The sequence below is a fragment of the Hemicordylus capensis genome, chromosome 3 (assembly GCF_027244095.1).
Source record: "Hemicordylus capensis ecotype Gifberg chromosome 3, rHemCap1.1.pri, whole genome shotgun sequence".
Lineage (NCBI taxonomy): Eukaryota > Metazoa > Chordata > Lepidosauria > Squamata > Cordylidae > Hemicordylus > Hemicordylus capensis.
This window is the reverse complement of record NC_069659.1, coordinates 313,801,029-313,825,407: the sequence shown is the minus strand read 5'-3', so window position 1 is coordinate 313,825,407 and position 24,379 is coordinate 313,801,029. Positions and strand designations below refer to the sequence as shown.

Genomic DNA, 24,379 nt, shown 5'->3' with positions numbered 1-24,379 from the left:
CTAGGTGTTCAACTGTGGCATTGGTGTATCTGGCATCAAGTCACTCCAGTAGCGATACACATCAAAGGCCTGGACAATGTTCTAGCAGACGATCTCAGTTGGATATTTCTACAGGTACGTCATCATGAATAGTTGCTCAAGATGGATTACATAGCTCCCCTCTTCAGCTGGTGGATTCAACCAACCATAGACCTCTTCGCAACCACCTCGAACACGAAATATGTGCGCTACTGTTCGAGGGTGGGACACAACCCTCTGTCCCAGGGGGATGCTTTTCAGCTGGATTGGTCCTGGGAGATACCTTACATGTTCCCACCGCAACCAATAATCAAATGGGTGGTTGCCTGACTGCTGGCTTCGCCAACTTCTGGAATTCTAGTGACACCATGGTGGCCCCGCCAGCCATGGTTTCTTCAAGTACTCAAACTATCATGGAGTCACTTTCTTCCTCTCCCTTGTGTGCCAGATCTCCTGTCCAAGGATGACGGGATAGTCTTCCACCTAGACGTACAGACTCTCTAACTCACCACCTGGCTAATCGGATTTTAGACCGTATTCTGCTCAATCGACGCAAACCTTCCACCAGGTCCAACTACTCGAGCAAATGGCTCAGGTTCAAAGCCTATGCTAAATCTCGTGGATTCCTCCCCACGCAAGTGTCGGTTCGGGACATCCTTCTTTATTTGACTACCTTGAAGTCACAAGGCTTGGCAAACATCTCTTTGAAAGTCCATCTAGCAGCACTTTCTTCGAAACATCCTGGCTAGGAGGGAAAGACCTTATTCTCACATCCACAAAGTAAGGCCTTCCTAAAGGGGCTCGCCAATGTGTATCCACCCATCCGGGCTCCAGTCCAGTCCTGGAGCAAAGAACATTTTGAGCATCTTAATTTTAAAGCATACATTCAAATTCCAAAATAAGTTTCTTTAATTTTTAGAATTCTAGAAAACTTCAGCCAGCTGGTTTAATGTGTAAATTTTGCAAAGCCCACATTCATAGCATAAGCACTAAAAAGAAAATAGTTTTTGAGAAAGAAACCAAAATTGAACGGCATATCTGTTTCTAGCATTACATTTCCCCTTAGAATAAATCTCAAATACTGCATTATCCAGATAAAAAGGCAGCACTCATGTAAAGTCAGTGTCCAGTCTTTGTTTTGTTGAAGATCTCTGTTTGTGTGTTTTTCTTTTCCACAGTAAAAGAAACAAAAAAGGAGATAAGAATGGAAAGGGTCTGAGACATTTTTCAATGAAAGTATGTGAAAAGGTCCAGCGTAAAGGAACAACATCTTATAATGAAGTAGCAGATGAACTGGTATCAGAGTTTGCAAATTCAAATAGCCACTTAACTACAGATTCAGTAAGTAGCATGTAACATGTATTCTATATGTGTCCTCTCTCCTACTCACTGGTGGAGGCAGGGCCAGGATGCAGATAGACAGAGGTGTGTGCTTTCACAGTTTGTAAGGGACTGGAAAGAGGTAGAGGCATTTGCTGTCATGCTCCACCTTTTCCAAACTCTAAATAGGTCATAATGCAATATGACATGACTAAACTGCACTTTGGTGGTGACAATTGCTGAAATAGTAGCTTAAATATGTGCAGTTGTTCCAGCATGCTTTATTGGTTTGTTGTATCAATGTCAAGCAGCCACACTGATAGAAATGTTTCACATGTTCAACTGTCCCAGCACCCATTCTTGAATGTTTATTTGCCACCATGGAAGTCTATTTGTATTGGTTGGTTAATTTTGAAATATATAGCGTTCTGATTGGCACATAGAATGTTTTGCCATAAAAATAACAGGAGACAGAACAGGGTTTGAATGGGGCCTGCCTGCATCTTGGCAAGATACTGGTAGCAACCAAGATGAAGGGCTAAAGTGAGTGGAGACCTTTTTGCCACTTGAGAACCACCATTAGAAGCCTCTATTCTTTGAAGGCTTGTCAAGATGTAAAAAACTGTCCTTGTTGATGTTTCAGTAAGACAGAGACAGCAGCTTTAGTGAGGAACTTCCATGATGGATAGTTATGAGGAGTGTCCTTCCCTCATCGCTCGCATCTCATAACCTTGTGTTGCAGCGTGAAGCTTCTTCCCCTCACCTCATGCCTTGCTTCTGAGTGGAGGTTTCCACGCTGAACTGGGGTGGCATCAAGGTAGGAAATGCAGGGGGGAAAGGAGAGTAGAGCTGCTGCCAAAGAAACAAAAAGAGGAATACTCAGATTCCTTGCAAGTTTCTTGACTGAGCTTGATGCATTTCGGATAGAGAGATACTTTTTCAGGGGCACTTTCAAGGCTGATACAAAATCATTATTAAGTGGCTCGTGGTTTATTCAAGCAATTTGTGAATTAAATCATATGCTTCTTATTACCCTTTCAGTCTATTGAAAAGTTGGCTTTATACATCTTATTAAAAGATAAGAGAATTCTGTGTTTGACTATGTAAAAATGTGAGATATTTTGAGACTTCTACTCTAATAAATTTGTAACCTTGCAAATGTAGCTTTTAGAGTTGATCAAGCTAGTAAATAAGCCATTGTTAACCTCTGTTCAGAGTTTAGATAGGATCAAATTTGTGATATTTTTCTTATCTAGTTAATATGAAAAAATGAACACAAACTATGTACAATGTGTAAAGTGCTGTGACTTTTGCCGTGAAACTCATGGGAAAAGAAACATGACGAGTATGTGCATATGACTGTGTACATGGGCTTTTCACACTCCTGTGTGGAAAAAATGCTGTTTGAAGTGGCCTATAGTCTCTAATGGCTGAGTGAGGTGCCACAGTTACCCCCTTGCTAATATAATAATATAGTTGAGGCATGCTTGCAACAGTGAAAGACCATTAATTAAAACTTGTATCTTGGATAATTCAAATAAATAAACAAAATCTAAATTTTAGGGGTTAGTCTGAACTTGGGGGGTGGGGGGCTGTGGTGTTGAATGGGAATCACTGCTATTTTGGGGTGTGTGTGTTAAATAAGCCTCAGCATTTAGTTCTAGTGTTCACAGTGTAAATTTGGGAAGTGGTGCCATATGGTATAACCTTGATATGTGTTTTTATAAAAAAGATATTTTAAGTTTATTTGATGTGTATTGAACTGAAGATCTATTTAACGGTACTACATTTTAAGCAGGCTTATGATCAGAAGAATATTAGGCGGAGAGTTTATGATGCCCTCAATGTGTTAATGGCGATGAACATTATTTCAAAGGAGAAAAAAGAAATCAAGTGGATAGGTCTTCCTACAAACTCGGCTCAGGAATGTCAAAACCTAGAAGTGAGTGAGGGATGGGAAAGAAAAATGTACATGATAAAGGGGACTTGCATGAATTCTAATTCTTTAAGCCCCTATTTGTATTTTATAATAATAGTTCTAGTTTAGAAAATCTTTAGAACATAGTGTGTGTGCTGTTATCATACTTCCATTAAAACCTATACAAATGCCTAGAGCCACTTAAAATTGCAATGTAGACTGTCAGTAGGCTACCTGTATCTATTTTATACTTTGCTGGCACCTCCTATCACTTGTATTAATGCATGCGAGACATATTCTGATGGTATATGTATATATCTGGAATTCAGCAATATACGTCCAGTGTGTTATGAATCTGGATCCCTCACAAAAGATTCCAGGTTTATCCAGAGGAAGGCACACGTTAATGTATATATCTTCTCTTCTGTATCTTTCATTTCACATTCATTCTGCAGATAGAGAAGCAACGACGTATAGAACGAATAAAGCAGAAGAGAGCTCAGCTACAAGAGCTATTACTGCAGGTAAACTGCTTCAAAATTTAAGTGTTGTATAATAATACATTCTTTTTAACAAAGTGCTAAGTGGCTGAGATTCTTTTTAATGCATAAGTATTCCCAAAGTAGCAACTGGCCCATACAGATGATGATATAGTCCACTTCAGTGATGTGCTGAAATTAAACTTCACTCAAATTGCACTTGAAAAGAGAATGACCAACTCCTTTTATAGATTATTAGCATTCATACTGGTTTGTCCCTGGTTTCTGTGAGGACAGAAGTATGCTATATGTCTGATCATCAGTGTCTCTGCCATTGCTCTGGGAAGTGACATTTTTTAGATGAACTTGCATTGGTTTAGTTGGATGTGCCATAGTACAAAAGCTACTATTGCTGTGGCACTAGAACTTCAACTTTCTTAGTACCCAGTGCTGGCATTATTCTCAAATTCTGAAACAGTAATATAGGCACAGTTTTTGTTTTAAATCTGATCCTTTTAACTTCTTTCTACAGCAAATTTCTTTCAAAAATTTGGTACAAAGAAATCAACAAAGTGAACATCAAACTCAGGGCCCTCCAGTTCTGAATTCTACAATACAACTGCCTTTTCTAATAATAAACACAAGCAAAAGAACAATTATAGACTGCAGCATCTCTCCGGACAAGTGAGTATGATGTGGATACACATGCTGGAGTGTTGAGTCTTTTTTGTAGTAAACCAGGGAAACCTTTTCTTTTTAATAAGAATGCAAAAGGCAGTTTATTACCAGATTAATTTTAGGAGGAACTTGCACTACAGAACTTGTAGATCTCTTTGCTGACAGAAGAAATGTATGTATCAAAATATTGAGCAAAGAGATACCTTTTAAAGTGGTGATTCTCTTATATTTAGCAGGGGGAGAGCAACTGGCCCTTTCCAACCCCAGCACAACATTCCTCCAGTGGCTGTTGCTGGTATATGCCTTATGTTTCTTTTTAGATTGTGAGCCCTTTGGGGACAGGAGACTATCTTATTTATGTATTTATTTTTCTATGTAAACTACTTTGAGAACTTTGGTTGAAAAGTGGTATATAAATATCCGTAGTAGTATGTATGTATCAAAATAAGGCATTTGCCAGTGTACTGAATGTTGGGATGTGCATGAAGCATTTTGTGCACATCCACGAGGGCGGCAAGCAGGCACTTAAACAAGTGAGGCATGTCTTACCTGCCCCTCCGGCACTCTTAGGAACATAGGAAGCTACCATATACTGAGTCAGACCACTGGCCTATCTAGCTCAGTATTGTCTTCACAGACTGGCAGAGGCTTTTCCAAGGTTGCAGGCAGGAATCTTTCTCAGCCCTATCTTGGAGAAGCCAGGGAGGAAACTTGGAACCCAGATGCTCTTTCCAGAGTGGCTCCAGCCCCTAAGGGGAATATCTTACAATGCTCACACTTCTAGTTTTCCATTCATATGCAACCAGGGTGGACCCTGCTTAGCTAAGGGGACAAGTCATGCTTGCTACCACAAGACGAGCTCTCCTCTCCTCTTCCACCACCCCACCGCAATGCTGTCACTTCCAAACAGCTATGCTGTCTCTGCAGAAAAGTCATGCCGCCCTGGAGGGCTTCCTGCATGGGAACAGGAAGTTCCCTGTCCCCAGCATTCCACGGACGTCGTCGTATAAATGGTGTCCACTCTCATTTTTCTTTAAATAGGGGTAATGGGGACCAATAATGCACCGTAAGGTACATGATTGAAATGGTTTTCAGATCAGTTTTCAACGGGGTGGATTTGATTTAAATCAAATTGATTAAATAACTATTTGAATTGCTTGTCAGGAAGATGCCATTAAACATTTTCTAGTAAAAAAATGAATTCTTCTTTTTTGATATAATTTGTTGTGCATTCTGTACTACTCTACTCAGAGATAGATAGGAACATAGGAAGCTACTGAGTCCGACCATGGGTCCATCTAACTCAGTATTGTCTACACAAACTGGCAGTGGCTTCTCTAAGGTTGCAGGCAGGAGTCTCTCTCAGCCCTATCTTGGAAATGCCAGGGTGGGAATTTGGAACTTTCTGCATGCAAGCATACAGATGCTCTTTCCAGAGCAGCCCCATCCCCTAAAGGGAATATCTTAAAGTACTTGCAGTTAGTTTCCCATTCAAATGCAAACCAGGGCAGACCCTGCTTAACAAAGGGGATAATTCATGCTTGCTGCTACCACAAGGCCAGCTCTCCCCACCTCTCAGATGTAGGCACACATTATACTGTAAAGCAATTATTTATATTGATTTTTTTTTAAAGATTAACTTTGCAGCTACATTAAGAAACAGAATTATAAATTGGCCATTGTTTGGGCTGCCAGCTGCGGCACTGCTGAGCTCCCTAATAGGCACTGGGTTCCCCGACAGTTTGAACCCCTGGCTGCCAGGGATGCACCACCAAGGGAAGCTGATGCAGCAGCATCCCAAGGCAGGGAAGCAAGCAGCCACTGGCTCGACAGGGATTCAGTTGGGAGAAGGAGGCCTGGCAGGATGGGGTGGTGATAGGAAGGACAAGGAAGGCAGAGTTAGGCACTGGATATGGGGGAAATGAGCATGAGACTAGGAGGGGATTTAAGTTCATCAGTGCCCAGAATGAGGCAACTGGCCAGAGTGTTTGTGATCCCCAGTGAGGCTGCAGAGGACATGGAGGGAGGTTCAAGATAAAGAAGCCCCCTTCATCTCCACCCCTTTGCTCTGAGGCACTCGGGTGTTGGACCATCTTAGGGTCTTATAACAGAGGCTCTGTCCAAGGGATCTTACAATCATTTTATTTAGTACCAAAGCTAATTGAAGTAGATACTTGTGAACAGTGGCGAATTTACACATAGGCAAAGTAGGCACTTGCCTACAGTGGTAAATTTTGAGGAGAGGCAAATGTACTACTCAGTGCATTAATGTATCATTCTCAGCTCCCCCAGTGGGGGTCAGCAGCTCTTAAATGATTCGACTTACCTCTAATTGATACCTCTCGCCTTCTTTCCCCAGCTACTTAGCCCCTTCAACACCCCCTCCACCCCTTCCACTGCCTCCAGCTGCAAGCAGGTGATGGTTTAGGGGGCGCTTAGAGTTCCTGTGGCCACTGGCTGGTGCTTCTGCGCACAGAGTGAGAGAGAGAGCAGGGCTAGGTTAGGTGGCTGTCTTCCCGCCCATTCCAGCTCCATGCTGGGGTCTTGGCTTCTGCTGGGAGGCAGCTCGAAGGTGGCTGCAGTGGGAGCAGAGAGATGTGTGGCTCCCTTGCATATGGAGCAGCTGGCCCACCCAGCAGGTGCAAAGCGCTCCCTGCCGGCTCTTACTCTGTGCTTGGTTGGGGAGGAGGGTGGGGCTAGTAGGGTGTTGGCTTTGTTAGGCTGGGCAGTTCTTGATTGGTTCCTTCCAGCCCAAGTGATGGCGTGGAGGACCCAGGCTGCCTGTGACTGCTCTCTGGGCATGAAGAACCCCTCTAGAACAGGGTCTACTGTAGCCCCCTTTCCTCTGGGATCGCCTCCTTTCTCTCTGGATTCCCGTGCTGAGGATACCTTTGTACCTGCAGTTACCCGTGGATGGTGGTGGTTTTGTTTGTGCTTTCACTAGATGGAGTGATCCAGGCGATTTCTAAAAAGGGATTAAGCAGAGCTCAGGCTGACTGGCCAGCTGAATGAAGCAGGCGAAGCCTAGTGCTGGGGAGACGATGATGGTGGCTTAAACAGGGGGTGCAGTGGACTGAAGCCTCTCCCTGCCGTCCCCACCACACCTTCTTCCCCAAACCCAGCCAGGCAACGTCTCTGACATACTCCCTCCTTCCTCTTGCATGCTTCTCTCCACCCTGGATCCAGAAGCAGGAAAGCTTGTGCTGCCCTGAGTGGGCACCACCTCCCTCGGGGGACCCAACGGTAAGGCAACATGCTGAGGAGGAGAATATGGTGGGGGAGTTGGTGGCAGGAGCAGCAGCAGGGGTGGAGGGGGTCTTAGAGGGGCTGAAAGAGCAGGGAAAAGAAGGCGAGAGGTATTAATTGGAGCGAAGAATAATTTAAGAGTTGCTGAGGGACAGCAAATATTGGGTTGCCTATGGGTGGCAAAAAGCTTAATTCTCCCTTGCTTGTGAAGTCATTGGGAGGTGAACCATCTCCAGTTCAATCAGTTGAGGGATATTAGGAGGGCAACCACTATCGCCGGACTTTTAAATCAAATTAATATTTATTTAACATAATGATATACTGCCCAAAACTTGGGTCTCTGGGCGGTTTACAATAGAATTGTAAAATCTTAGGGCGATTAGAATTTGAAACATTCCTCAAGACTTCCAGAATATTCAGTTCAAACAGTTTTGGTTTTGTTTCACTTTCTATGCTTTTCCTCCTTACATTAATTGCCAAACTCCTCTTCCTTGACCAGATCAACTCCACCCCCAAATATTCACAGAGAGATATCCAGAAGTTGATATCTGTTATGAACCCATTGAATAGTTCTTGTGCAAGCACTCCAGTTTCTACCAGGATGTAGGTGCTTCTTGATTCATCTGTGGATTTCCCACTATCTTGAAATATGCCAGGAAGATGTGAAATTCACCAGGCGCTGTTAAGAACTTGTTGAACTGGACTTGTTTCTACTTATATCATAAGTGCAAGTTTTGCAATGATTACATCCTGTCCCAGTGATTAATTTCCTTTGGCACTCTTCATTATTTTCAGAGATATCTTCATCGTTTCTGGCCCAAATTCTAGTGATACTGGAGGGTTTTTTTTAAATCTTTGGGAGATTATTTTCTGATGGAAGTTGTTCTACCAAAACTGCAATTTCAAGCCACACACTTTAGCTTCCCTTTATCTTATATGCTGTCAATGACATCCACATAAAGTCAAGTCAAGCATAATGTAATCTTCATAGTTGATTGGAGCAGCAGAACTTTTCATTACTTGCCACCATACAGTGCTCAAGATATAGGTTGCTCTCCCCCTTTATCCACTACAAAGCAGGTTCTTTCAAAGAGATCTGACCTGAGGTTGGACTAAAGCATCTCCTATTTCTTCCCTAAGAGCAGGGCTGCTCAACTTTGGCCCTCCTGCAGATGTTTGCCTACAGTTCCCATAATCCCTGGCTTTGACCACTGTGGCTGGTGATTATGGAAGTTATAGCCTCCTAATGGCGCAGCGGGGAAGTAACTTGCCTAGGGAGCAAGAGGTTGCCGGTTCGAATCCCCGCTGGTATGTTTCCCAGACTATGGGCAACATCTACAGTATATCGGGCAGCAGCGATATAGAAGATGCTGAAAGGCATCGTCTCATATTGTGCGGGAGATGGCAATGGTAAACCCCTCCTATATTCTACCAAAGAAAACCACATGGCTCTGTGTTCACTAGAAGTCGACACCGACTAGACAGCACAACTTTGCCTTTACCTTTACCAAAAACAGCTGGAAGGCCTAAGCTGAGTAGGACTGCCTAAGAGTCAGACTTGCTTTTGCCACTTTGGTGAATAGTTGCATATTCATGGCCTAGTCCGAGGAGCTGGTTCTACTGGTGTAATCCTCTTTCCTTGGCCAGGTCAGAAAAAAGAAATACAAGATTGGGACTAAAAATTATTTGATCATGTTCTGCAGCCACCTCTAGAGACACAGAGCCGGACTAATAGATCTATCATCAAAATTATTATTGGGCTCATCATTTTGTGATCTCTACCTGTACGGTTCTGATTCCAAACCAATAGCAGTGGGCTGATAGTAAGTCTTGAGGAGTCTCTTTTGACAAAAGCATCATTATTCCAGGTGATTTTCAGTACTAACTCAGGTGATTGATTGCTTCTAGAATGTCCCACTGCTCATCAAATTATGAAAAATGTTGGTTCTACTTCCTCAGAATAGTTGTAACCAACATATTTACATAAGGCAATTAAGAAAACAGAGGGTCTGGATCTGGATCCGTTGCATTCATAATATTGGGTACTGCGCCTCTGCAGGAACCTCGCGGGCAGACTGACTAACTCCTCGAGATGCCCACTCTGCCCAGCGCATGCTCCGTGCATTTTTTGAAAATGGCAGTTGGGGATGTCACTTCTTCAGTTTCTTTTTGACCACTTTAGCGTTCACACCTCAGTGGATAGCTCCTCATTTCAACTATAGAGAAAACAACAAAATTTGGATTAAATGCTTTAACTACGGAAATCGCTTGACTATTATTTACTTAACGATTCTACTACTTAGATAATAAACGGACTTGAAAGACTTTTCTGAGTTTGCTGGACACAGCAGTGTTCTGCCCTGTCCATGTTTGTCATGGAGAAGAAGACGCTTAAATGTTCTGTATAGTGCCGTGCTAAATTACTCTCAACTGACTATCACAACTCATGCTTGCTATGTCTGGGGGAGCAGCACAACACTGCATCTTGTAAGATTTGCTGCTCTCTTTCTAAACAAACTCTGAAAAATAGATCTTTGCGTCGGAGGGCAGCACTCTATGACAAGGCACTTCGACTGCTAACTCCGAGACAGAGTCCTTCTTCGACGTCAACCTCTGTCTTGATGCCAACCTCAGTGTCGAGTACCCATGGAGCTGCTAAGCAGCAGTCTAAAACCAGGGTATCAGAGGCTGTTTTCAAGAAACCAAAGGAGGTGTCATCAAAATTTATAGACACAAAGAAAAGAAACTTAGATGAGAGTCGGAACCGGAGGGTACTTCACTACCTAGGAAAAAGCACCATAGTGCTGCACTGGATGGAACTCCATCACTCACATCATTGCAAGAATGCAACCTGGCATGGAAGTCTTGATGTCAGCATCTAGTCCAGTTCAGATGGCCTCGATACCAAGGGCATCGACATCGGTATCCGTACCGAAGATTCCGACTCTGGAGGGCTCGACATTGAAGGCTACAACATCAATGGGCTCGGCACCAAAGGCTACGACGTCGATGGCCTCAACATCGAGGGCTTCGACATCATCAACTGCAGAGGCACACGACACAAAATTGAGAATGTCAACGGGTAACCCACCCTCGACATCAAGAAGACAGCTTCTTCTGTCATCGGCGTGAACTTAAGTGCAATCTCCAACAACTCCACTAAGGAACGTGTTGTTGGCTGGGAGCGTTCGTACCGGACATTTGTTGGCTGACTTTGATCAGGACGATGATTTCTCTTAGGACAAGGACAGGGCAACTTCTTTACTGGAGCTGCTGGACTTGACGTAGAGCACGCCATTGGGCTCTACGTTCCAGGGTTTCCTCTGCACAGGTCTTGGTGTTGAACAGGATGTGGACGATGACCCCGGTTCACTTCTGAAGACACCTTTGTTATCACCACTGCAGGCTCCTAGGCTACAGGGAGCCGAACATTTGGCGCAGGAGGCATTGTTAAGACCTAGACCTACACTGAGCTTACCCACGACTTCAAGCACATCTGCTACATTTGTGCCTAGCACGTCAGCAGCATTTGCTCCTCTAACTTGGAAGTCCCCCAGCCAATATACTTTTTCGCATGGGTTTCACTTGCCAGTGTCTCAACCTATACACAGGGAGATAACGCATTCCTGTGGATTTAGACTTCCGTTATCTGATGTCTACACTTATTATCTCCACTGGAAAGCCCAGCAGGAACCAGTTCACCATTCGGGCCCTGCTCTTGTGACTGCGGCCACTCAAGCTGCTGAAAGAATCCCAGTACTTGTCAATACTGCTACTCAGGTGGTAGAGGTGGTTCCTGAACCAGTGGTTTCGGCAGCTTGCCAGATTCAGCTGCCAGAACCACCACAGCCATGTTCACCTTCACTCGAGACTGTGCAAGCTCCAATGATGCCAGAGAAATTGTCAGGAAAGCGTAAGAGGAAGGCAACTCGTTCTCTGACTCCAGGTTCACTTTCATCCCCTGAACCTGTGGGATATTCTTCTGACTCTGAATCAGATTCTGATAAAGCTAGCCTTGGATAAAGCTTGGATCCACCCTTGGACGTACCTCCTAAACTATTAACATCTCCCACCAAAGAGCTTAAGGCTTACCATGCTCTTCTTAGAGAAATTGCTGAGGTTTTAGGAATGGACTTTAAAATGCCAGAAACAGAGTTGAAGGGCCCAGTTTACAACATGATGGTCGTCTCATCCCTTAGCTCTGCCCATGATACCAGTGATCACTAAAGCTGCCAAGATGGCGTGGGACGTCCTCCTTACATCAACTCCCACTTCAAAGTGACTAGAAAATTCATATAGGGTGCAGGAGGAGGATAATGCTCACTTATTACAGCAACCAGTCCTAAACTCCATGGTCATCGACTGTGCGTCTTGTTCAAGGGGAGGGTGTCACCCTACAACACTTGCCAACAAGGAGGGAAGAAAGATAGACTTACTGGGCAGAAAGATATATGCCACGTCCGGCTTGGCAATTCATATTGCAAATTATGCAACCTGTATGGCTCGATACAACCACTTTTTGTAGGATACCCTGCTCCAGGATTCTATATCAATGACTCCAGTGGAGTTTCAAGATAGATTTGTGGAGCTGTATGAAAAGACAACCTTGGTTACGAGGCAAGAGCTCAGTGTTTTCAAGCATATTGCTGAAACCAAGTCCTGGGCTATGGTTACAGCAGTAACCATGTGCCGTTTTGCTTGGCTCAGATCCACAAATCTTCAGCAGAACATGCGAGAATGTGTGGAAAATCTGGTGTTCAACCGCAAGGGACTCTTCAACAACAGCACAGATTCTACTATGGAGTCTCTTTAAAAATTGAAATATATGGCCAAGGCATTCATGGCCTCTTCATCGCTTTCGGCTTCAGGTTCGCGGAACTGCACATATGGTCATCAGAGGCCTTTCAAATACGAAGATCAGAGAGAGTTCAAGAGACAGTATAGACCCTTCCAAAGATCAAAGGGATTTGACCAGAGAAACAAGAGCAATGCAAAGCAGAGTCTTTGATTTAACAGTCAGTCCACTGCACAATCACCATCAGCTGATTTCCAAAGCACCCAACATCTGCTTTGTAGTTGCCAACAATTCCATCAAGTTGGCGAGCCATGCCCAAGCGTGGCAAAACATAACATCAGATCAGTGGGTACTCAGACTGGGTATGCGATAGAGTTCAAGACTCTGCCACCATTCTTGGGAATGAGATACACCAAGACCACGCAAGTACTTCTACAGGTTGTCCAGGTTCTACTTCTGCTACTTTCACATTCCGAAGCGGGACGGAGGAATCAAGGCAATCGTGGATCTTTGGGGGCTCAATTTGTTCATTTTGGCCCGGAAGTTCAGAATGACGATGTTGCGGGCAATTCTACTCTTCCTAGGCAGGGAGGAGTGGGCAGCAATGTTAGATTTGAAGGACGCTTACTTTCACATGGAAATTCAGGAGAATCATCGCAAGTACCTCAGATTTACGGTGGGAAATGCAGTGTACCAATATGCTGTCTTGCCCTTCGGACTGCCAGCAGTCCTGCATGTCTTTACAAAGGTCATGGCTGTAGTGTTAGCCTATTTACACACACAGGGGCTTCTGGTCTACCCATTCCTCAATGATTGGCTTCTGGTCTACCCATTCCTCAACGCTTGGCTTCTGGTCTACCCATTCCTCAACGCTTGGCTTCTGGTCTACCCATTCCTCAACGATTGGCTTCTGGTCAGCAGCAACAGAAAAGAGTTAGTTTTGCAAATACAATCCATCATTCAGCTGCTGCAGAATCTAGGAATCAATAACAATTGGAAGAAGTCAAGGTTAGAGCCACAAAGATGGCTAAGCTTTATTGGGGCTGTTCTGGACATGGACTCAAAAAGAACGTACTTACCAGTAGAGCGCTGTCAGCAGATCAGGAGCCTTGTTCAGCAGTTCATACTCAATCCAGCCAGCATGGTATAGAGGCTAGAGTGCTGGACTAGGACCGGGGAGACCCGAGTTCAAATCTCCATTCAGCCATGATACTAGCTGGGTGACTGTGGGCCAGTCACTTCTCTCTCAGCCTGACCTACTTCACAGGGTTTTTGTGAAAAGAATCCTAAGTATGTAGTACACCGCTCTGGGCTCCTTGGAGGAAGAGCGGGATATAAAATGTAAAATAATCATCATCATCATCCAAAACAGCCTGCAGAGAACATACAGAGGTTAAGGGGCCTTATGACATCTTGTAACTCGACTGTGCTGTACACACATCTACGCATGAGGCCACTGCAAAGATGATTTCTAAGGAATTTCCGTCCAAATGTGCACAGTCAGAAAATGCATCTGACAATTCAACTCTCAGTGCTGGACTCCCTTCATTGGTGGATGGCAGAAGAGAATCTTTCGGGGGGAGTCCCATTTCAACGTCAACACAGTGGGTGACATCAGATGCCTCCCTAGTGGGATGGGGAGCACATTGCAGAGATCATCATGTACAGAGCAAGTGATCCAAGCCACTAGCTCTGCAACATATAAACTACTTAGAGCTACAAGCTCTTTTTCTGGCTCTGAAGGCGTTCAAACCCATGTTGAAGAACACAGTGACGCAGGTGCAAGTGGACAATACGACAGCCATTGCCTACCTCAACCAGCAGGGGGCATGGTGTCTGCATCTCTGTTTGCCCCAAGCATGCAGATTTGGGAATGGTGCATTGCTCATGTGATATATCCAGTGGCCATACACATAAGAGGCGTTGACAGCATTCTAGCTGACAACGTCAGTCAGACAAGTCAGTATGACCAACGTCACAAGTGAGAGGTCAAGAGCACCTATCCAGAAAGTTTTCGACATGTGGGGTCAACCGGCAGTGGACTTATTTGCAACAGTTGTCAATAAAAAGTGTGTGATGTTCTGCTCACGTGCAGGAATAGGCAAGGGATCACTAGGCAATGCATTCCAGCACAGGTGGACCAAGAACCTACTATACCTTCATACACCGCACCTGATAATCAGCCGTGTCCTGGCACAAATTCTAAGAGACAATGTGATATGCATACTGGTGACACCATGGTGACTGAGGCAACCGTGGTTTGCACCACTGTTTCATCTTGCACAGGGAAGCTGTTACAGATTTCCTCTCATCCCGGATCTACTAGTAGAGGAGGGAGGAAAGATGCTGCATCCAGATGTAAGAACTCTACAGATGACTGCTTGGAAGGTCGGCTTCTAAAGAAAATCCTATTGAACAATAGGCGGCTGTCTACACGGCACAATTATGGCAGCAAGTGGAGGTGCTTTGCTAACTATGCAAGGAAGAATTATTTCTGGCCATTAAAGGCCACAGTGAAACAGGTACTCCTATATATGACCTCCTTGAAGATGAAGGGCCTGGCGAATGTATTGCTGAGAGTCCATCTTACAGCCATTTCTTCAAAGCACAAAGTGTGGGATGGAACAACGATGTTCTCTCATCCAGAATGCAAACGTTTCATGAAATGGCATAACAATCTCTATCCCCCTATCACACGACCAGTAGAGCCTTGGAGTTTATCATTGATGCTGTCAGTGCTAACGGAAGCTCCATTTGAGCCACTAGAGCATGCAACCTTGAGGCTGCTCACTTTTAAGGTTGCATTCTAAATAGTGATCACTACAGCCAAGCATGTGAGTGAATTGACAGCTTTGAGGATGGACATGCCATACACTCAGTTCTATCCTAACAAGGTTGTCATGCGGTTAGATCCTAAATTCCGTCCAAAGGTTATTTCGGACTTTCATCTGAACCAAGAGAGTATATTACCAACCTTCTTCCAGAAACCAGAGACTGCTTTAGAGAGGGTGTTGCATTCCCTGGATGTCCACCAGGCTCTCCTTTACTATCTGAAGAAGACAAAGTCAATAAGGAGAATGAAGAGACTGTTTATGGCCTATAAAGGTAGAAGTAAGGGCCTTCCTATAGCGCATCAAAGGTTGGCCCATTGGTTGGTGGAGCTGATTGTTTGTGCCTGAAAACAGCAGGGGATTGATCTTCCACGCACTATTAAGGCTCATTCGACAAGGGTGTATGCTGCATGTGCAGCACATCTGTCAGGAATACAGATGGCTGATATCTGCACAGCAGGGACGTGGTCATCTCAACAGCCATTCAGCAAGCATTATGCAGTCCACTTGAGGATGACAAAGCAAGCTGAATTTGGGAGAAGCGTATTGAAAAGGGTGTTGCCATAGCTGAAGCTTCACTGGACCCACCACCAGAGGCCAAAGCTGGCTAATCACCCAATATTATGAATGCAACAAATCAGAATCCAGATAAATAGCTTGCTCACCTGTAACTATTGATCTGGAGGTGATCCATTGTATTCATAGGGTCTTATGGTCATATGGTTCCTCCCATGACAGTAAAGCCTGGTGGAACTGAAAGTGGAGTTACTTACTGGAAACTCATCAGATCGCCTTGCTCGGCGGTCTGCAAGAAACTGAAGAAGTGATCCCCCAACCGCTGTTTTCAATGAATGCACGGAGCATGTGCTGGGCGGAGTGAGCATCTCGAGGATCTAGTTAGTCTGCCCGCGAGGTTCTTGCTCAGGTGCAGTACCCAATATTATGAATACAACAGATCATCTCCAGATCAATAGTTACAGGTGAGCAACCTGTTTATCTTCCTATTGCTACACTGGAATGTTTAGATGCCTTCAGGTGCCCATTTGTTATCGCACATATACATCTTAGGAAAATTATAAAGCTCTCCTGGCATTTATTTCACTATAATTTCATCTTGGATCTGGATCATCATCATCATCATTATTATTATTACATTTATATCCCGCTCTTCCTCCAAGGAGCCCAGAGCAGTGTACTACATACTTGAGTTTCTCTTTCACAACAACCCTGTGAAGTAGGTTAGGCTGAGAGAGAAGTGACTGGCCCAGAGTCACCCAGCTAGTGTCATGGCTGAATGGGGATTTGAACTCGGGTCTCCCTGGTCCTAGTCCAGCACTCTTACCACTACACCACTCTGGCTCTATACTATATACTATTCGCTTATACTAAGTATGCGAATAAATACTGTAGTTCAGGATCTCTTGCTGGTGCTTTTAGGTTAGGCAAAGGTGTTGAGATTACTTTTTAAATACTATGACTAAAAGCAAATATTGTGTCAAACTCCTGTTGATGTAGACATTTCTGCCTTCCATATAGCTATGCCCACTTTCATGCAAATCCTTGACGATACTACATATCCTATTGTTTGGTTATCTGCATCCTTCAGTTTATTGCCCAGATATTTTCTCAAGTTCCTGAATGGTACAAGCACTTAAGTCTTCAGAATCACATTCATGGATCTTGGCCCTCAGTTGTATGTCGTGTGTCATAAACCAGATTCATTTCATTGTGTGTTTATTGACAGCTCAGTGAAAGTGCACATGGCTTCAAATGCAGCTTTATGTGCATTTGTTATGGTATGCCATGAAGAATTATTTGTACCTTTTGAAAAAATTGCTCCTGATGATATGCACTGTGGACATGGTTTCATCTTTCCATTTCACTTAAATGACATTTGCATTGGTCATGTATGTCAGACCATCCTTCAGGCTATCTGCAAATATTTCAATGCTGGTTTCAGAAATTCCCACTACATTCATTCAGAATAATTTGACTCCTTGATGCTTTTGGTGTTCTTTTATACACAATATGTGTTTCTCTTCAAATGCTTGTTTCATATGAGGTTCTTATGCTAGAACTACTGGAACAAAGGGGTTACATATGCAGTAGATTGAACTGCAGGTGATGATGGTCTGCTAGGAGACGGATCCTGCCTCTCATCTAGGCATCTGCTATATGAAGAAAGAGGGAGAGGAGTCAGATGCACTTTTTGCCAGGCTAAGGAACTAAAAAGACAGCTACAGAACTTCTTGCTTTTTCTGAGAGTCTACCACTATTCATTCATTCATTCATTCATTCATTCATTTGACATATGTATATACTGCCCAAATTTGCATCTCTGGGTGTAATATAGCATAAGACAGGAGAAGCAGAATAGTACCAGACTGGGGTAATCGCTCTTGCCACTTTGAAGTGCCTTCTGGTCCAGTGCAAGGTAAGTGACTGTTCCTGTCATTGTCCTAAGGAAAGGAATCTACCTCATGCTGTACCTTGAAGACTCTCTCAGAAGTGGTGAGAGATTTTTCACTACCTCAGAAAGCCATCGTAGTAAAAGGCTGATCCTTTCCTTGAGGTAGTGCTCTGAAAGGGAGGGGTTGTTCACACATTGGCTTATCACCTCAGGAGTGATAAAGAGTTTCTTACTGCTTCTGAATGTGTCCTAGATAAGTGCAAGTTGAGTGGCGACCCCATCCTTTTAGAGGTCTATGACAGGGAAAGGATCATCCTCCTACCTTAGACTAGGGTGGAAGACAGAATGTCCTTTGTGCATGTCCCTGCCCAGTGCAAGGTGAGATTGGTCTCTCTTTCCCCAAGAAGAAGATGGGGACAAGGGGCTGGTAGCGACAATTAATGGACTGGCTACTAAGAGCAGAAGATGTATGGAACCTTGTGTTTCATCTGTTATGCTGCCTTTGGGAAACACCAGTGTTTACTTTGGTAAACTTCTAGTAACAGACAGCATATCCTACATCTTTAGTTGGAGTATTAGGAAGCTTGATGGTAGAATATTTTGACTTTACCTGCTGGTCTTTTGTCAAATAAACAATAGAGTTTATTTGGGAGAATGCATGTATCTTTTCTCTGCCAGCATCTACTCTTGTATATTGTCTCCTTTGTCACTATCATCTCGCTTTCAAATTACCTTGTTGAATCTCTTATGATTTCCCATGGCTAGAGGTGGTTGCTGCTTATAATGTGCTTATTTATCTCACATTGTTTCCCATCCCACCCCTGCAACAATAAGAATGAACCAATAAATTTATCAGTGTTGTGTGACTATATCACAGTTTTAAATTTGCCACTTAACACATAGTAGCTTTACATTTTTAAATACCCATTTTACTCAAATGATTCCTATTATCCTACCAAGTTAACTTCTGAAGCAAAGGGTGCTAATCCCATTTGGTAAGCACAACACGCATACCAAGAAATAATAGTCATGCATTGCATAATTTTGTGCAATGAAAGTCGTTATAGCACCTTATAACTTCGTAACAACTAACAGTGGAAGTTGACCATTTCGATGGTTTGACTTGAGTTTACACCCCTGTAATATAACCAGATTGATACTTTAAGGAAATAGGAGGAAGCTCTCTTCCAGTTGTCACCAGGATCAGCCATGTACCTTCTCAGAATTCTCAAATGTTTTGAAGTCTATCTGTAAATTGCCCTGCATTTGATTTTTTTTAAAAAATTATTTTATATGAATTATATGCATTGTAGAACAAAACAGTTTGAGACTCTCTGGTTTATAAAAACATATATAAAATGTGGCAATTAAAAATTTTGCCCTGCAGATGTCATACAAAGCAAGAACATGTATTTGCTTCTTCTAGGCTCGGGATCCCATAGTCATAGAACAAATACCCAGCTCCTGCCATTCACATGGCATTAGTCTGAAATATCAGGGTCACAGAAGCAAACTCCATTCAGCTGAGCATAGCTGCAGCGAACTGAAATCAGCTTGTAGCAGCCTTGGCTGTATCTCTATAGAAACAGCTTATCTGGAAGTTAGCCCTTTGTTTTCAAAAGGATTCCAATAGCAAGAACAATCAACTGTGGGAACCCAGACCATTTCTGTATCACTGTGGCTTTATATATCAAAGGACAGAAGGTAACAGTTCATCACAGGAACCCTTAGAATCCTAAATGATGATGAGTAAGTAGGGTTGTGTTTTCTCAACTCTACATAGATTAGAGAGATGTCCACCACGACCACACACACACACACACACACACACACAGATGACTCCCTGTTGGAGCCTAAAAAGTGATGGAGACCTCAGCAACAGCCTTGGAAGGAATGCTGTGCTGGTTGAATAGGAATAGTTGCTCTCTCCTGCTAAATCTAAGAGAGCCGCTGGTTCCTAAGTTGCCTGTTTGCTTTGCCTCTGGTCAGTGGATTCAATTAGCTTCCTGCAGGCATTGCTCTCTAGGTAGTCTTAATCCAGGCTAATACTGTTTATTTTTAAGTAGTTCAATAAATGGCTCCATTTAAGCAGGCAAATTTGAAAATGTTACAAGCCAAGAGTGGCCATTAGAGTATTTCTACAGTCGGAAGGTAGGAGGTGGCTGCCTGTACCTTTCTGTGTGATCTAGAAGCTTAGACGTCCATAGACTTTTCTTCACTACTGTGGTTGCATACTCAGCATCCATAATTCTCATACCCCCTCCGCTATTAAAAGCATGTGTTGGAACAATGTATAGATTTTACTGGAAAGAGGCCAGTTACTGACACAGCTATTATTAGCTACAAATCTGTATAGACATCCCTTCTTGGTCAAACTTTTTAAAATTGAATATGTGTGTAAAAATATATTGTCTGAAAAAACCTACTGAGTAAATAACCAGTCAAACCAGGTAAGTAAGCAACTTTTAGAAGTAAAGCTCTTGTTTCAGTTAATAACTTGATTTTTGTCCATTTATATAGGCCAGACCTAAATAGGGATTATGTACAGTAAACAGAAGGAAAAAGCAGGAAAAATTGTTTTGGTGACAAGGCTGTATATGACCTTTCAAAAATCCATTGGCTATGTACAAGAAAAGGTTCTGGCTTCAGCAACATTTTTCCTCAACTTTGAATCTGTTTAATGAGGGAGAAAAGTTTATGAACTCCAATTGTCCTGAATGGAAAAAGTGTTTTTAATTGGAAAATGTAATAATTTGAATCCTGCTGAGATGGCAGTTGTACAAATGCAATCAGAGCTCTTGGTGAACCTAACTTTCTAAAAAAATGCATCTTTGACTCATGAAGTAATCCTGTGAGGATAATTGTGTTTGGACAGTTATTAATACATAATTTTAAAAAGGCATCTAAGCTCCTGTAGGAAATAGTTTTGCTTTGATTTCCACCCCCTGCAGATTTGAATATCTCTTCAATTTTGATAATACTTTTGAGATTCATGATGACACTGAAGTCTTGAAGAGAATGGGAATGTCACTTGGCCTAGAGGCAGGGAGATGCTCATCAGAAGACCTAAGGACTGCTAAATCACTGGTGCCTAAAGCTTTGGAAAGCTATATTACAGGTTGGATAATTGTGACTTCTGCATTCTGCTGATTAAATCCTCACCTTAGTGATGTATTTCTAATGATGTCAGACAGCATAAGGATAATGTAGTTTTGAGTAATTTATGAAAGTCAGTTATATTGCACAACTAAGCTTTAAAATTAATGTTCTGGAGCTACAGAAATTTCAAAACTTGTAAGGGAACCAAGATTCATGAATGGACTACTATGCAAAGTAGTCCCATTAATAGTTCCTGCTGCCACCCTGCTATTTAAGTCTAAGGGTGTGTCTGCAATGAGGTAAGCTACATATTTTCAGTTATAAGAAGGCAGAAAATGTCTTGCAGTTAAAATGTATATAATATGGCTACATTTCCATCTTGAAGTACCTAATAGTGAAGAAAATTGGGGGTACAGGACAGAATCAGGAAAGGGGTGTGTGGTTAGGGCCAGCAGCAGGACCAGTTCTGGCTGTAGTAAGTTGCTCCTGGTGGAACAAACTTCATTTAACTGAAACATGCATAAACATGTTTCGCTGATGCCTTCTGAATTTAAGCAGCTTGCCTCATAGGATATATGAAATAACTTCCTTTGCTACTAAACAGCTTGTGACATGAATGTAACGGATTCTATTATACTCTTAAAACAAAATGAGAAACTCAAACCCTGCTTTGCGCTCCCCATCCTGAAAGTGAGAGCTAAACAACTCATATAGTTCCTCTAAACCCAAGCCAGCACTCACTCCTTACAAGGGGCGGGAGCACGGCAAGAGGGAGGAAATGTTGTCAAGGGCAAGCCACTTGTGCAGTTGTTGGTTTTTTACTGTGTTTTGGGAGGGGTCCCACTACGGTTGCCACATGTCTGTGACTGGCCAGTCCAGGAATTGGACGCCCTGTCCAGAATGTAAAAAAAGTGGTGTCCTGGACACACAATGTCCAGGAACTTCAGCGGGAAGACTGCTGTAATGAATTTTACTAATCTTTCTGGTGCTTCTCTCCAGGCATTGTAGCTACATGGTGTCAGTGTTTAAAGGACCCATATTCTTACACCTTTCCTAGCAACAGTGTGTGCTGACTGGCTAGCTTGACTTTCTTTATGTGGCTCAGAAAACCTCTTCCCCTTCTTACTGGATCATCTGTAGAGTTAGTGAGGATGAACCTAGGAAGCTGCCTTATACCAAGTCAGACAGTTCGTCCATCTAGCTCAGTATTGTTTACACCGACTGGCAGCAGCTCTCCAAGGTTTCAGGCAGGAGTCTTTCCCAGCCCTACCTGGAAATGCCAGGGACTCGAACCTAAGACTTCCTTCAGGCCAGCAAGATGCTCTATCATTGAGCTGAAGGGGAATGTCTTAATAGTAAACAGTGCTCACATGTAGTCACCCATACAAATGCAAACCAAGGTGAACCCTGCTTAGCATAGGGGGCAATTGATGCTTGCATACTGCAAGGCCAGTTCTCCACCCCAGAAAGGGGGTGGTAGTGGGCCTCTAGTGTTTAGTTGTGAAATATATGGACAAAGAGAGCCCCCTTTGCCCTAGTGGCATTGTTAGGGTCCTACTTCTCTCTAGAACACTCATTGCCAGATGCATCACCTGTAACTTTGTGAAGACCTCCCTTATTCAACAGGAGGTATCTGCTGTGTGCAGCTGGAAGAAATGTAAGAAGCAACAAGCCTTCAAACACAACTGTCTTTTATTGCTACAAAATGAAAGATGAATCTCTACCTCTAGCTACTGCTCCTCTTCTGGGCAAACAACTCTATAAAAATGCACAAAACAGCCAGCATGTTCCATTGTGAAGCACTCTTTCCAATCTTGTTCAAAAATGTAGGGTTTTCAGATTGCCCCCCCCCCCCCCAGTTGTGTCCAGAAATTCTCTGATGTATGTAGCAAACCTAAATCATACCCATTTATCTAAATATCACACATCCCTACCTCTGCACTTATTTTTTTCCAGGCTTTCTATATTCTCTATATATGCTATATTAGAATATATGTATATATACATATTCTAATATACATATTCTGTGTATATTCAGAGCAAGCATGTGTAAAGTTGGTCTCCCAGCCACCTCATCTCGTCTAACATATACCATAATGTATAATATGAAGAGTCTCTCTAACGCTGTTCAGACATTATGTTGTATCTGGGTTCCGATCTCTGTATACACATAAATGTTTTTGTGTGAATTATTGTACCTGCATTCATTTAAAAAGTGAATCTCAGTATTGGTCCCGCAAATATATGATACAGATAGGAAATGTACTACTGTCCCTGTGGTTCTCATAACATATGAATAACTGTACCACATACAGATCTGTATCTATTTGCACTGTACACAAATTGTACAAGTGTTGAGCATGTCTTTCTTCTCTGACTGGCTTGCAATGCCAGTATATTATGCATAGGATGCCTGCTGATGCAGAACAGAATAAGGCTTGTGAGACTCCTGTAGTGAATTAAAGCCTTTGTCTCAGAGCTAGCTCATGTGGAGGACAAAAAATGCCGAGTTATCCCTGGTGAGCTGCCTGGCTGGGCTTCTCTTAAAACCTTTCTATATTTCCAATAGATTTAAAATGCTGCCACCAAGCACCCTAAAACTTGCAGAGAACTGGACCAGTGGATTGAGTGCTTTAATCCAAGGTCCCTCTATAACAGGGCTGCTCAACTTAGGCCCTTTTGCAGATGTTGGCCTACATTTCCCATAATCCCTGGCTATTGCCCACTGTGGCTGGGGATTATGGGAGTTGTAGTCCAAAAACAGCTGGGGGGCCTTAGTTGAGCAGGCCTGCTCTATAACTAGGTATTGGGCAAATACAAACAAACAAAAACCAAACCCTTCCACGTGTATGCTTACACAGGATGAGAAAAACTGATAGCTGCTGAGTGCTTGAGGATGCTCTTGCACCAGATAAATCCCCCTTTCTGACCCCTTTTTCCTGAGTTAAAAACCAACTCTGAGAGGCTTGTAAAAAGAAAAGAACCAAAAAACCAACAACAACCAGTGTTATTCAGTTACTACAAAAATAGGTTGTCTTATGCTTCAGTTTTAGGTTGCATTTAAGAATGCTTAAATGGTTACATAGTCCTTTTTAATTACCACAGACTGGTTCCATCTGAGGCTTTTGGTTGGTTAGATAAACTTAATAATGTTTAGTAGGTTACAAAAATACTTCAACAGCACCACAAATGATACCAGGGCAGCATTCAGTAAAATCTTACTTACTTTGTTGCAAATAACAGATATTTAGGAAATGCAAAGCACACACCAAAGAAACAGAAATTCTAATGCAAATTCTTATTAAACCACTTTTTCCTGCCCTAAACTTCCGAAGCCCCTAGCCTTGGCTTCCTTTCCCCTTGAACTCACCAAACTCCTGTTAAGAATCAAGCCCCTGCAGTTCTGTCTTCCAAGAGCTGCAGTCAACCTGTTACAGCAAATTCCATTGCCACATGTTCCCTTGCTCCTTTGGCACAGAACCTCATTTCTTGTTCCCAGAATTCCCAGCAACAGCTCTCTAGGTCCCACCCCCCTGGTGGACTGAGTGGGCGATTTCTGGAGTTCACCAGCCTGTCAGTCAAGAC

The 24,379-nt window shown here is 43.1% G+C and overlaps 1 protein-coding gene across 18 annotated transcripts in view; it reads left to right on the top strand.

Moving 5' to 3' along the window:
• The window catches only part of TFDP2 (transcription factor Dp-2), a 106,080-nt gene that overhangs the window by 60,570 nt on the left and 21,131 nt on the right, over window positions 1-24,379 (top strand). For 17 of the 18 annotated variants that reach the window (XM_053310275.1, XM_053310283.1, XM_053310271.1 and 14 more), the window contains 5 exons: window positions 1,197-1,359; window positions 3,134-3,280; window positions 3,712-3,780; window positions 4,268-4,419; window positions 20,647-20,813. In XM_053310275.1, coding sequence (XP_053166250.1) covers window positions 1,197-1,359; window positions 3,134-3,280; window positions 3,712-3,780; window positions 4,268-4,419; window positions 20,647-20,813 — 698 coding nt within the window. The remainder of the gene's footprint in view (window positions 1-1,196; window positions 1,360-3,133; window positions 3,281-3,711; window positions 3,781-4,267; window positions 4,420-20,646; window positions 20,814-24,379) is intronic. The other variant, XM_053310274.1, reaches the window with a different exon arrangement.